Source organism: Myotis daubentonii, chromosome 4, assembly GCF_963259705.1.
Source record: "Myotis daubentonii chromosome 4, mMyoDau2.1, whole genome shotgun sequence".
Classification (NCBI taxonomy): domain Eukaryota; kingdom Metazoa; phylum Chordata; class Mammalia; order Chiroptera; family Vespertilionidae; genus Myotis; species Myotis daubentonii.
The window spans coordinates 76,639,127-76,651,887 of NC_081843.1; the positions used below are offsets into that span (position 1 = coordinate 76,639,127).

General features: G+C 42.2%; 1 protein-coding gene across 1 annotated transcript in view; it reads left to right on the plus strand.

The window, feature by feature from the left end:
• ANKRD31 (ankyrin repeat domain 31) overlaps positions 1 to 12,761 on the plus strand; it is a 117,283-nt gene that overhangs the window by 91,040 nt on the left and 13,482 nt on the right. Inside the window, exons 24-25 of the mRNA XM_059694307.1 lie at positions 4,299 to 5,295; positions 10,039 to 10,179. Coding sequence (XP_059550290.1) covers positions 4,299 to 5,295; positions 10,039 to 10,179 — 1,138 coding nt within the window. The remainder of the gene's footprint in view (positions 1 to 4,298; positions 5,296 to 10,038; positions 10,180 to 12,761) is intronic.

Genomic DNA, 12,761 nt, shown 5'->3' on the forward strand with positions numbered 1-12,761 from the left:
TATATAGGATATTTTCTTGTTGGGCATTATCTATTTTTTTTCTTGTGATGAGAACTTTTAAGATCTGTTCTCTTAGGAACTTTCAAATATACAATACAGTATTATTAACTGTAACCACCATGCTGTGCATTACATCCCCATGACTTACTTATTTTATAACTGGATCTTTGTACTTTTTGACCACCTTCACTTATATCAGCCACCTCCTGCCCCCGACCTCCTGTTCTCGGAATATCTATATATCTGTATCTATATCTATAGATATATCATATATAGGTGAGATCATAGGGTATTTGTTTTTTTGTTTGACTTTCACTTAGCATAATGCCCTCAAAGTTCATCCATGTTATCGTAAATGGCGAGATTTCCTTCTTTTTGTGGCTAAATAATAGTCCACTGTATGTGTGTTACATTTTTTTTTATTCATTGATGGACACTTAAGTTGTTTCCATGTCTTAACTGTTGTGAATAATGCTGCAATGAATATGCAGATATATTTTTGACCCTATTCTTTATTCACATGTAGTATTTCTTTTCCTTTATATTCTTGTCTTATAATCCTTTGGCATCCATTGCATATTCAGATTTTTTTCTGAACTTATTTTTAAATCAGTTTTTATTTTTATTATAAATCTATCTTTATCCCCATTTTTCTTTACTCTTTAGTGAATAAGTATCATAAATTCCTTTCTATAAAGCCACTGAGCTTATAAGACCTACAGATGGGGAATTGAATAAAGGAAGCTGTCCACTGAGTGCAATGACTCAGGGAGGTTCCAGTGCCTTTCCTGGGCCTTCAGGGAGGTTCCAGTGCCTTTCCTGGGCCTTCAGGGAGGTTCCAGTGCCTTTCCTGGGCCCACCTGGCATTTTCTAGGGGACTTTGGAGAAGGTTAGCTTCAATTTTTCTTACGTCCTCTGATTAACAAGATACTTAGAATTTTGGAAATTCCTGATCAGTTAGGGTTTCAAGTGTAAATCCTTATTAAAATTGCTGTAAGACTTAAAATCTTACAAACTAAAGAACACTTTTATTTTGTGTCTGAACTCTTTGTTTCACATAGTTTTATTTTTTAATTTATTTTTACTTTTAATCATTTTTTATTTTTCAATTACAGTTGACATACAGTATTACATTAGTTTCAGGTGTACACATCAGTGATTAGACATTATAAAACTTACTATGTGAGTTTCCTGAAAAATCTCATACCCATCTGATACTATATATAGTTATTAGAATATTATTAACTATATTCCCTGTGCTGTACTTTACACCCCCATGAATATACTATAACTACTAATTTATACTTCTAAATTTCTTCACCTTCTTCATCCATCCCATAAATCCCCTTCCCATCTGGCAACCACAAAATGTTCTCTGTATCTATGAGTCTATTTCTGTTCTGCTTGTTCATTTATTTTTATTTTTTTTTATTCAATTGTTGATAGATATTGCCATTATGTTGGTCATATTTTTTATCTTTTTTGTTCTTCTTCTTCTTAAAGGAGACCCTTTAACATTTCATGTAATACTGGTTTGGTGGCAGTAAACTCCTTTGACCTTTCTTGTCTGGGAAGCTCTTTATCTGACCTTTAATTCTAAATGATAACCTTGCTGGGTAGAGTAATCTTGGTTGTAGGTCCTTGGTTTTCATTGTTTTGAGTATTTCTTGACACTCTCTTCTGGCCTGCAAAGTTTCTGTTAAAAAATCACCTGACAGTCTTATGGGAGCTTCCTTGAGTGTATCACTCATGGAGGTGGTAGCGTTGTAATTCAGTATGGTCTGAAGCTGTCCACTGAGTGCACTCACTCTGGGGCCTCCAGGGAGGTTCTGGTGCGTTGCCTGGGCCCACCTGGCATGAGCTACAGATTTATCTGCAGATGGCTGCTACTTGTTTGGGGTTTGGAGGTACCCAGGAGAGGCCAAGCTCTGAGCCAAGGCAGGCTGCAACTAGTGCCAGGCTTGGGGCCACTTAGCAAGAGATATGTGGTACACTGAGGCCAGTTGCTGCTTGTTTGAGAGATTTTAGGAAAGCCTGTCCTCTGAGGCAAGAGAGGACAGTTGTATGGAAAAACCACTGGAAATGGCTTGGATAAGCCCCCAAGTTGCGTAGGGCAGGGTCACAGGGAATCACTAGAATAGAACGAAAAATGTGATCCAAATTGATGGAGACTCAGACTTGGCACCCGTCTGTCGGCTCTGTTGGGGAAGGGCTGAGCAAAGGAACAGTGGCCTCTGCCAGCACTTTTGTCTGGGAGAAAGCTTCTCCCCAGCTCTTGCACTGATGCCAGACAATTTAGTTACTCCCTGTATGTCCCTGGTTCCTTTCAAGCTGCTGCCCCAATGTGATAGCTCAGAGGGAATAAGTCCAAATAAGTTAATGTGTGAGCCCTTTAAGAGGAACTGCCCAGGACTCCAGCAGCCTCCATGTCACTCGGTCATAATCCCCGCTGGTTTTTACAACCCGAAGTTATAGAGACTTCTTTTCTCAGCTCTGGAACCCTGGGCTAGAGGTCTGATATGGGGCTGGCATCCCTCGCTCCTCAGCGGGGATCTCTGTAGCCAAGATATCCCTCCCAATTAAAAACTGCCACACCAGCCTGTTCCATGACTCAACGCCTCCTACTGGTTTCTGTGGGGCTTCTTTATTCCCTAGTTGTGGAACTTCCATTCAGCTAAATTTCAGGCAGTTCTGAATGATGGTTCTAAAGACTAGTTGTATTTTTTATTTTATTTTATTATTTTTTTAAATATATATTCTTATTGATTTCAGAGAGGAAGGGAAAGGGAGAGAGACATAGAAACATCAATGATGAGAGAGAATCATTGATCGGCCACCTCCTGCACGCCCCTCACTGGGGATAGAGCCCGCAACTCGGGCATATGCCCTTGGCCAGAATCGAACCTGGGACCCTTCAGTCTGCAGGCCGGCGCTCTATCCACTGAGCCAAATCGGCTAGGGCTAGTTGTATTTTTTATATGATTGTGGAAAGATTTGAGTATCGCATTTACCTATGCTGCCATTTTGTCTGAAGCCTCTGTTTCACATAGTTTAAAATGTGATATTGTTAAATTCTTTTTTCTTTATTTTCTTGCATTTTATGCTATCAGTTGTTAATCTGATTTATTCTTTCTGTTTCTTACACTTACATCTACTTTAATACCCAGTATACTTGGAGTTTAGCAGCAACAACTCTAAACTCTGACAGAAAAAACAGATATCTATTTTACTGCTTTTCTTAAAACAGCTGCTCTTAAATGGGTGGTTCCTAAGAATCCCTGACACTATTTCAAGGGGTCTATGAAGTCAGAACTATTTTTTAAGAATACTAAAATGTTATTTGCCCTTTTTTGCTCTCATTCTCTCATGAGTGTATAATGGAATTTTATTTAGGCCACATAGTGTGTGATGACATCATCACTCTAATAGTGAATGGAATGTGTGCTTGGGTATTCTTGTGTTTTTAAATTTTTTCAGTTTTATTTTCCAAACAGTAAATATTGATAGATATAACCCATATAAACAAAAGCTCTTTGGGTTTCTCAATAATTTTTAGGAGTATAAAATAATCCTGAGAACAAAAACGTTGAGAACTACTGGAAACAAGGTGTCACAGGATGTCCAGAAGGTGGTAACTGTGGAATATAACAAAAAAACAGAGGTGTGGGCGAGCCATTTTCTCCCACTTAGTCCTCCACCCCTGAGAGATTTGGTTTGGGGGAGGCATATCGGTTAATGCTTGTCTGAGTAGTCCCTCTGGGCTTGAAAATGCTCAGTACAATTACAGTAATTACTTGTTGAACTGAATTTCTCATATTAGCTCAGGCATAATTATTCTCAAAACAATCTCACTCTTCTAAAATTAAGGGAACTTGAGTGGAACTTCCAAATTTTACTTCTTTATACACTTTTCCACTGTAAACAGGTAACCAAACTTGAAATGTAAATAATGGTGTTCCTCCTCGGCCACCAATTGCTAGCTTCCAAGTAAAGGACTAGTAGATATCCGGAGAGACTACCCATGTTTTGTTTCTCTGTTAGGGTTGACTCACAACTGCTAAATAATGATCTGAATATAAATGTGGATAACCACACTGCCACCTCCTTAGAAAGGCAAACTCACTTACCTTAAGAGTCAGTTTCCTCTCAAAGAAAATGCATTTACAAAGACAGAACCTTGTGTACTTTGTGGTGGTCAAATTTAAATTGAAAGAAAGTATCTTTAAAGTGCAAATGACTGCTTTTAAAAAAGCTTTTTACTTTGTTTGTATTTTTGTCTCTTCTGTTTCTTACTATAGGGTTTCCATAGAATCATTTAAGCATGGTGTCCTGAGAGAACAACTGGCTAACTTGGCCATGAGACAGAAGAGCCTTTTAGTTGTGGCAAAAAAACAGAAAAAAATAAGCCAGAAAATTCAAAACTATAAGAATGTTACATCTGTGTCTGGTCTTAGTTTGAGAAAACTGCCATCCAGCTCAGAGATCTCTTGTGAAAAGGACAGCCAAGAGCTTACCAGCCTGGAAAATTCAGTGCAGCCCCAGGCAGGTTCATTTTCTCCTGCCAGCTCTGTTTGTGAAAGCATACAGGAATCACAGTTGTCTCTGGAAACGTGGAACGACAGCCAAAATACCAACACTTGTCTAAATTTAGAGACAGTGAGAAGGGAAGACTTTTCTGAAATTAAGCTGAATTCTAGACGAAATGTCAGTGACTGTTCCTTGGATGAGTTTTCAAAATCCAGACCTTCAGATGGCACTAAGAAGATTAAATTACCATCCCAACCTGTTGCTTTTATTGCTCAAGCAGAATATTTACAAAAAGAAAATGATCTTACAGCACATACAACCAAAGGTCATGAATCCTATAGTACTTCAGCACTAACTGGCCCATTAAATACATCAGACACCACAAGTGTACTTGTCCCAAATGCCCATTCATCCACTGGTATTTGTGGTCAGACTCTTTCCAATTATGATCCAAAAAGAGGAAACAAGAGAACAGCTTCCCAGCAGCCACCTAGGAGGACATCAGAAACCCTGCCACATCAAGATATTGATGACTTAGGCAGTGATATGGGGCATCAGATGAAACCATATCTTAAAAATTCAGCTTTTGCTGTTCCACATGCAAATGACAGTCAGAGCACCTCCTCCGCTGGGCCTGGCCCTCGGCGTACTGCACAAAAGCCGTTCAACTACAGCACAGCTCCTAAAGAGAAGCGTATGCAGATAAAGGATCTGATAGCACTAGGAAGAATTAATCCAGGAAATAACATTTTGGAATTCAAAACACAGGTATCTTTTTTTTTTTCCTCTAAAATGATCTAAATTTTAAAAGTGAATAAATTTTGCTGTTGCATAGTGTAGGCATTTACCTCCAACTAGTGAAATGGGGTTTGGCTGGGCTTCTTGAATGGAGGGACCATAACCATTGTATTCTTAGCAAATGAAATAATGCTTCTAGAATTTCCCTATACATTTTAGTCCCAAGTATCTGTGGGCTCTCAGACTGAAATTATATTGCACCAGGAAGGATTTAAGAGCAACATAAAAATAGTAAGCTGGAGCTGGCTTTGATTCCAAAATTTTGGAAACTACCAGTGTACTGCTGAAGCTTCCCCTGATAAGAGGTAAGTATAAATTCATCTTCCATAGAAACTTTGTTGTTTTTCTGTGTGTGTGTTTTTAATCCTTACCCCAAGATATTTTTTCCATTGTTTGTTTGTTTGCTTGTTTGATTTTAGAGAGAGAGAGTGGAAAGGAAGGAGAAAAGGAGAGAGAGAGAGAGAGAGAGAGACAGAGACAGAGACAGAGAGAGACAGAGAGAGACAGAGACAGACATCGATTGGTTGCCTCCTGCACGCCCTGACTGGGGCTGGATATTGAACCTGTAACTGAGGTACGTGCCCTTGACCGGGAATCAAATCTGTGACCCTTTGGTCAGAGGGCGGGCACTCTAACCACTGAGCAAATTAGCCAGGGCTGAGTTTGTTTTTACAAAAAAAAAAAAAGTGACTTGGAGTTTGCATAAATCTGACCCACTTAAAACAATATCACATATGCATAAAAGGAAAGGAAAGGAAAAAAGGTTCTGCTAGAAATGCTGACAAAAGAGGCTTCCTCTCCTCCCTCCCCACTTTCACTTTTTGAAAGAGGAATTCAGAGTGACAAAGATTGCAGAGTCCAGGAATGCTTTCTTTCTTATGCCCATCCAACAGATATCAGTCCAGGCTAACAGGAATTTAATCTGAATGACCTATGTTTCCAACCCTTTCCATCTCTGGGTAATTGGGCTTTTCCTAGTTAGCAAGCTTTACTTATAAGTTAGGAGCAAAAAACCCCCCAAACATTTAAAGCTTCAAACTATAATTTAAAGACCAAATTAGTAGCTTGATCTCAGATTCCTTAATGTTCCTATTTGCTTGCCTGTCAACCAGTTTATTGCTAAGTAGTACCTACCTCAGATTAGCCAGAGCAAATTACATTTTATTTAGTAAATTAGTTTCATTAACTCATATTTTGATAGTTGTGGTTAATTCTCTGGATTAGCTATAATTAAATTTTAATACAACTTTTTATATTAATAGTTTTATTAAGATATAATTGACATACAATACAATACATGTATTTAAAGTACACAGTTTGACAAGTTTTGACATATGTATACACCTATGTAGCCATGACCACAAACAATATACATCAACCCCCAAAGCTTCTTTGTGTCCTTTTGTACACCTCCTTCATCTGCTCCCTTCCCATGCCAATGTCTAGACAATCATTGGTTTGCTTTCTGTCCATATACATTATTTGCATATCCAAAAATTCTATATAAGTGGAATTATACCATATGTATTTATTTTTGTCTGGCTTCTTTCTCTGAGCATAATTATTTGAAATTCATCCCTATTGTAGCATGTATCAGTAGTTTGTTTATTTTCATTGCTGAGTATTAGTTCATTATATGTATACTAGAGGCCCGGTGCACGAAATTCATGCACTGGGGGTGGCGGGGGGTTCCTCAGCCTGGCCTGCACCCTCTCGCAGTCCGGGAGCCCTGAGGACAGGTCCAACTGACAGCTTAGGCCCACTATGCCATCAGTCAGATGTCCTTAGATTGCCATGGAGGCGGGAGAGGCTCCCACCAACTGCCGCTGTGCTCGCCAGCCATGAGCCCAGCTTCTGGCTGAACAGCGCTCCCCCTGTGGGAGCACATTGACAACCAGGGGCAGCTCCTGCATTGAGTGTCTGCCCCCTGGTGGTCAGTGTGCATCATAGTGACCAGTCATTCCACCATTCGGTCATTTGCATATTAGCCTTTTATTATGTAGGATACGCTGTAGATGAGGCCCCCTAGAACTATAAGAAATGCAGAAAATTCACTGTTAACTCATTCTCTAATTGCCCCCACTTAAAAATCAAATTGCCCCCCTGTGGGGGGTGTGCTGCTCTTTGGGAACCACTGGGCTTGACACTTTTCCTCTCTGAGCTTCATTTCTGAATACATATGAATATACCATGGGAATTGTAATCTCTTCTCTGCCTACCTCACTGGATTGTCATGAGGAGGTTCTGAGCTAATAAACCTAGAAATGTTTCATCAAGTAAGGTAGCAGGTAGCAGGTGCTGAATAGGGGAGGAGGGCATGATTGTTTCCTGGGACTGTAGCTATCAAAGCTTTGCAGAGGATTCCACAGGCCTCGAGCGGGCTCTGGCCAGCAGCCCTGTAGTGGTGGTCATCCCTGGAGGTGCTGGCTGGGGGGGCGGTAAGGGGACACTAGGGAGGTGGCAAGGCCGAAGGGGGAGTAACTGTCAAACCTCCCCACTTGTGCCATTCTTTAAATTGTATGTGGCCGTTTCACAGCTGTAGGTGCTCAGTGCAGGGCTCCAATCTCCTGGAGTGGGGTGGGGGCCAGGCCAGGGCGGAGCCAGGTGGGCTAGGAGGGTGGGTTTAACTGTGGGCCCTGGTGAGGTTCAGTGCACTTCCACTGCAGAGATGGCGTCGCTGCTATCAGGGCGAATGGGTCTGACCCTGGGGGGCCACTGGGGCCTGCCTCCACCTGGGTCTGGAGTTGTAGGGAGGAGAGGCATGCCCCGTCCCAGCCGAGGGGGCCTAGTGGCGGGCTGCAAGTCCTGGGTGTTTCAGGGGCGCTGACGGGTCGTCGCCATTGTTGTGGGCGCCCCTGGCAGGGGTGGCAGGGGAAGAGATTGGGAGTCGGAGGTGTGGGCTGCGGCTACCCCCAAGGCTGGGTCTTCTCCCTGTCCAGTCAGCCTCCGCGTTCCCCCTGGAGGTGCAGGGGCTGGGGTAGGGTGTCCATGTAGGGGGATTGGAAGAGCTCCCCGTAGCCGCTTACTCTTCCTTTACAGTCTGGGCTTCTGTCAGGTGCTCTCCTCAGACCCTGGGGAACTTGGCTCTGGCTGCCCCACCCCTCCGTGGATCCCTGCCGCCCTGCCCCACTTGGCTCTCCCTGGCCGACAGCCCGCCTGTCAGGAGGCTGCCGGCCCTGCTGAGGGCAGCGCGGTCCTGGGGCAGGGGGTGGAGGGGTGGGGAGAAGCTCCAGCGAAGTTTAGTAAACCCCAGGTCTGCGTTGGGATTTGGCTGTGGGGCTGCAGGGGAATCTGCCTGGGTGGGACAAAATCACACGAGACCCGGAGTCCCGCCCCGCAGCCCCACAGCCCCACAGCCCCGCCCACCTTGCTGAATGGTCATGATGTGAGGGCGTCCCAGATAATTTGCATATTCCTCTATTATTATATAGGATTATTATATAGGATACTACAGTTTATTAATTCATCTGTGGTAGACATTTAGATTGTTTCCAATTGTTGGTTGTTACAAAAAAGGCTATTACGAACATTGATAGACAGTTTTGGTCTGACACAGACTTTCATTATTTCTTGGGTAAGTACTTGAGAGTGGAGTGGCAAAATTATATATGGTAAGTATATATTTAACTTTTTAAGAAATTGCCAAAGTTTGTAACATTTTACATTCCCACCAGCTATCAATGAGAGTTATAGTTCCTTAGCCAACACTTAGTATGATCAGTCTTTTAACTTTAGCCATGCTAACATATCTACACTAGTAAAAGAGAAAAATGGTAATTGGCGTACGACGATACCCTTTTCATTGGCTAATCAGGGCTATATGCAAATTAACTGCCAACTAAGATTGGCAGTTAACTGCCAACAAGATGGCGGTTAATTTGCATATGTAGGCACAATGCAGGGAGGCGAAAGGGAAAGCAGGAAGAAGCCCCCTGCCACTGACAGTGATTGGAAACCCAGGGGGGAGCTAAGAGCTGGGGGGCAGGGCAAAGGCGGCCCTGGGGCCGCCTTTGCCCTGCCCCCCAGCCATGATCGGAGAATCAGGTGCCTTTGCCGCCCTGGCCAGTGATAGCAGGAAGTAGGGGTGGAGCCAGCGATGGGAGCTGGGCACGGTCGAAGCTGGCAGTCCCGGGAGCTAGGGGTCCCTTGCCTGGGCCTAAAGCGAAGCCCACGATCACGGGGCCGCTGCAGCTGCGGGTCCCCGCTGCCTGGGCCGAACGCCTAGGCCAGAGGCATCAGGCCTGGGTAAGGGGCCGATCCTGTGATTGGAGGGTGATGGGGGTCAACGCCTGAGGGCTCCCAGTATGTGAGAGGGGGCAGGCTGGGCTGAGGGACACTCCCCCTGCCCCACACCCAGTGCACGAATTTCGTGCACCGGGCCCCTAGTAGTGTAAATATGTGTATGTACTATAGTATATGTGTTGTGGTTTTAATTTACATTTCTTAATGATTAATTATGGTGAGTATCTTTTCATATGCTATTTGCCTTCATATTTATTCTTTAGTAAAATGTCTGTTCAAATCTTTTGTTCCTTTTTATTGTTTTCTTGTTTTTTTATTGATTTTTAAGGGTTTTTAAACCATTGTTTTCATATATTTTGTTTTTTGATTGCGTCAGGTGCTAGGGTAAATCTGGTCCCTGTTACTTCATGGCCAGAAACAGAAGTTCACATATTTCATCTATATTTTAATATTAACATTTTTTTTCTTCAGGAGACTACCCACAAAGCCAGTGTTTTATTGAGTGGTAAAATTAAGGTAGAAAATGGTCAGATTTATCAAAATCCAGTCACCTGGCTCAAGGATCTTCTAGGAGGCGACAGTCATGTGACCTGGAATTATGCTTGGAGTAAGGTGGGTCATCCTTCACTTCATGCTCAAATGGAAAGATACATTTTTTAAAAATGATAAAAGTACTTACTTTTTTTCTTATAAAGAAATCTGCAAGTTCTCCAAGCTCATTTTTGTCCCCAGGTGTCCCTTCTGCAATATGCTACATGCTTTCTCCCACAACTTCTATTTGCCAGAATTCCCTGGGGGAAGGGCCTCCTTCCTTGCTCCTCACTTAGTCTCAGAAATTTGAATGCCCCAATTTTCTTGACACCAAGTGATTTCAGGTCCTTGTGACTCCATGTAGAAAATTTGGAACCACTGTTGACTTTAATAATTTATTAATATGTTATCAGCATTCTGACAGAATCTTCTCCTAAAGACAGAAGGAACCAGCAAGGGCCTTAAGACCCACAGAAGTTATGGTTCATTTTTATGTTTGAACATAGTTTTATCTATGAATTGCTAGCTCCCCCCAAAAGAAATATTTCTTTTCATTCATACTTCCCAGACTTAGTAGCCTCCCTCTCAGTTCTGTCTTCTGACTTATAAGCCCAGTCTGACCACCAATTTGAAAACTATTAATGACTGACACCCTTGAGGTCCAATGACCAGCCACTTCCAGATGTCTATGGCACCACTTAAGGGACAGTCTTGCAATGATTCACCCAGGAAAGTGTGAAAATTGGACATCCATCATTACTGTTTCACAGAACTGCAGATGTCTTCAGCCTCCACTCACTATTACAGTAAGCCTTAGTCCAGCACTAGTAAGAGGCAGAGTTTCCTCTTTTTTTTTGTCCAAGCCCTGCTCACCCTTTCTCATAACCCCTGCTCTTGGTCTGTGTCCCTAAACACAGCATTCTGGTCTCCTAGACCTTTGTGGCAGGTGCTTCCAGAACTCTTTCAGTTCCTTATATCAGTGCATTTTAAATGGTCTCTGTATTATATTTTCTCTGTCCTTTTTTTTTCTTTTTTTTCTTTCTTTAACTTTCAACCCCTGGAGTCAACTGGCCATCTGCTTTCAATTCACCCTGCCCAATCCTTTCCATGGATTCATAAATCATATTTGCATATTAGTAATTAACACTTAACCCATGGAAATTCCTTTTTTTACAACGTTTCTTAAACTTATGATAGATTATATTATTTTGCTGAAACTGAGTCTATGCTCAGTATAAATATGGTACTGATTGTTATAGCTTAGGTTCTTTTGAGCTTGACATACCTCTGTTACAGTGTGCCTACTGATGACTCAAGTCTCCTACTCTTTTTCTCTACTAGAACTATTGCATTCCGCTTTTGAATAACTGACTGTGACATCATTTAGCCCTCACTCTGTACTTCATTTACATACCACATTGCTTCTGATCTTTTCTTATTAGTCATATCAATTAGGGTTGTATTGTTTAACATCTATGTGATAGTGAAGCCAAATGCAAATGTGGACATCAATATTAGTGCAAATCTTGGATATAAGATACTCATAGAGATTATCTGAACAGGATTATATTTTTAAAAAATTGTTCTAAAAACAGGAACAGTTTTTTAAATTTCTATAGTACATGCATATACTTCTAGTAAATACTCTAAGCCAGTGGTCGGCAAACTGCGGCTCGCAAGCCACATGCGCCTCTTTGGCCCCTTGAGTGTGGCTCTTCCACAAAATACCAACTTCTGCGCATGGGCCACGAAGTTTCAATCACACTGTACGTGCGCGCCCTCGCGTGGTATTTTGTGGAAAAGCCACACTCAAGGGGCCGCAGTTTGACGACCACTGCTCTAGATAAGAAACTCTACTCCAGTGAGTTGCTTTATTTAGTTATTTTAAAAGCCTGTTTTAAAATTTACCACAGAAATTGCCTCTACCTCCTCTTGTCTTGAGGTAACTCCTGAATTCACAGTCATTTCTTGATGAAGGGACTTTTGTTACATTGGTAAATATGAACATTTCAACTGACTAGTCTTAAGAATGTTGGTGAGGCTATGGGACCAGGAATGGTTGGTTGTCAGGCAAGAAATGCCATAAAACTAGGTCTTGTCCTGCATCAGACAGAATGACAGAGCCACAAGACCAAGAGATGCCTCATACTTCCTACCCAAGCAGCTGGGCCTAGCCACGGGAATCCTGCTTACGCCCCTGGGGCATCACTACTTGCTGTCACTGACAGTCTCCTGGCTGTTAGCTGTCATCCTGATATGGCAGAGTGATCTCTCTTCTGTGGGAGGCAGGAGACCATGCTTGTTCCTGACACCACCCTTGATAAGTTATATGATGTGGGCAACAGTTTTCAATCCTGCCTACACATTAGAATCACTTGGGGAGCTTTTAAATCTACCATTGCCTAGAGGACTCCAGGCCCTTGGCTTCTGACCTAATAGTCTGAGTTAAAGACCAAGTGGTAATATTTTTAAAAAGATTTCCAGGCGATTCTAATATGCAGCCTGGAGTGAGAATCACTGATCTAGGTCAAATCATTTAACCTTTCTGAACCCGTTTTCTTATGTATAAAATAAATAATAATGCCAGTGGTCTCTAAAGATTTTCCCAACATGGAGATGCTAGGACTTGCATAGCCCTGTGTGTAAAACACTTTTATGTATAT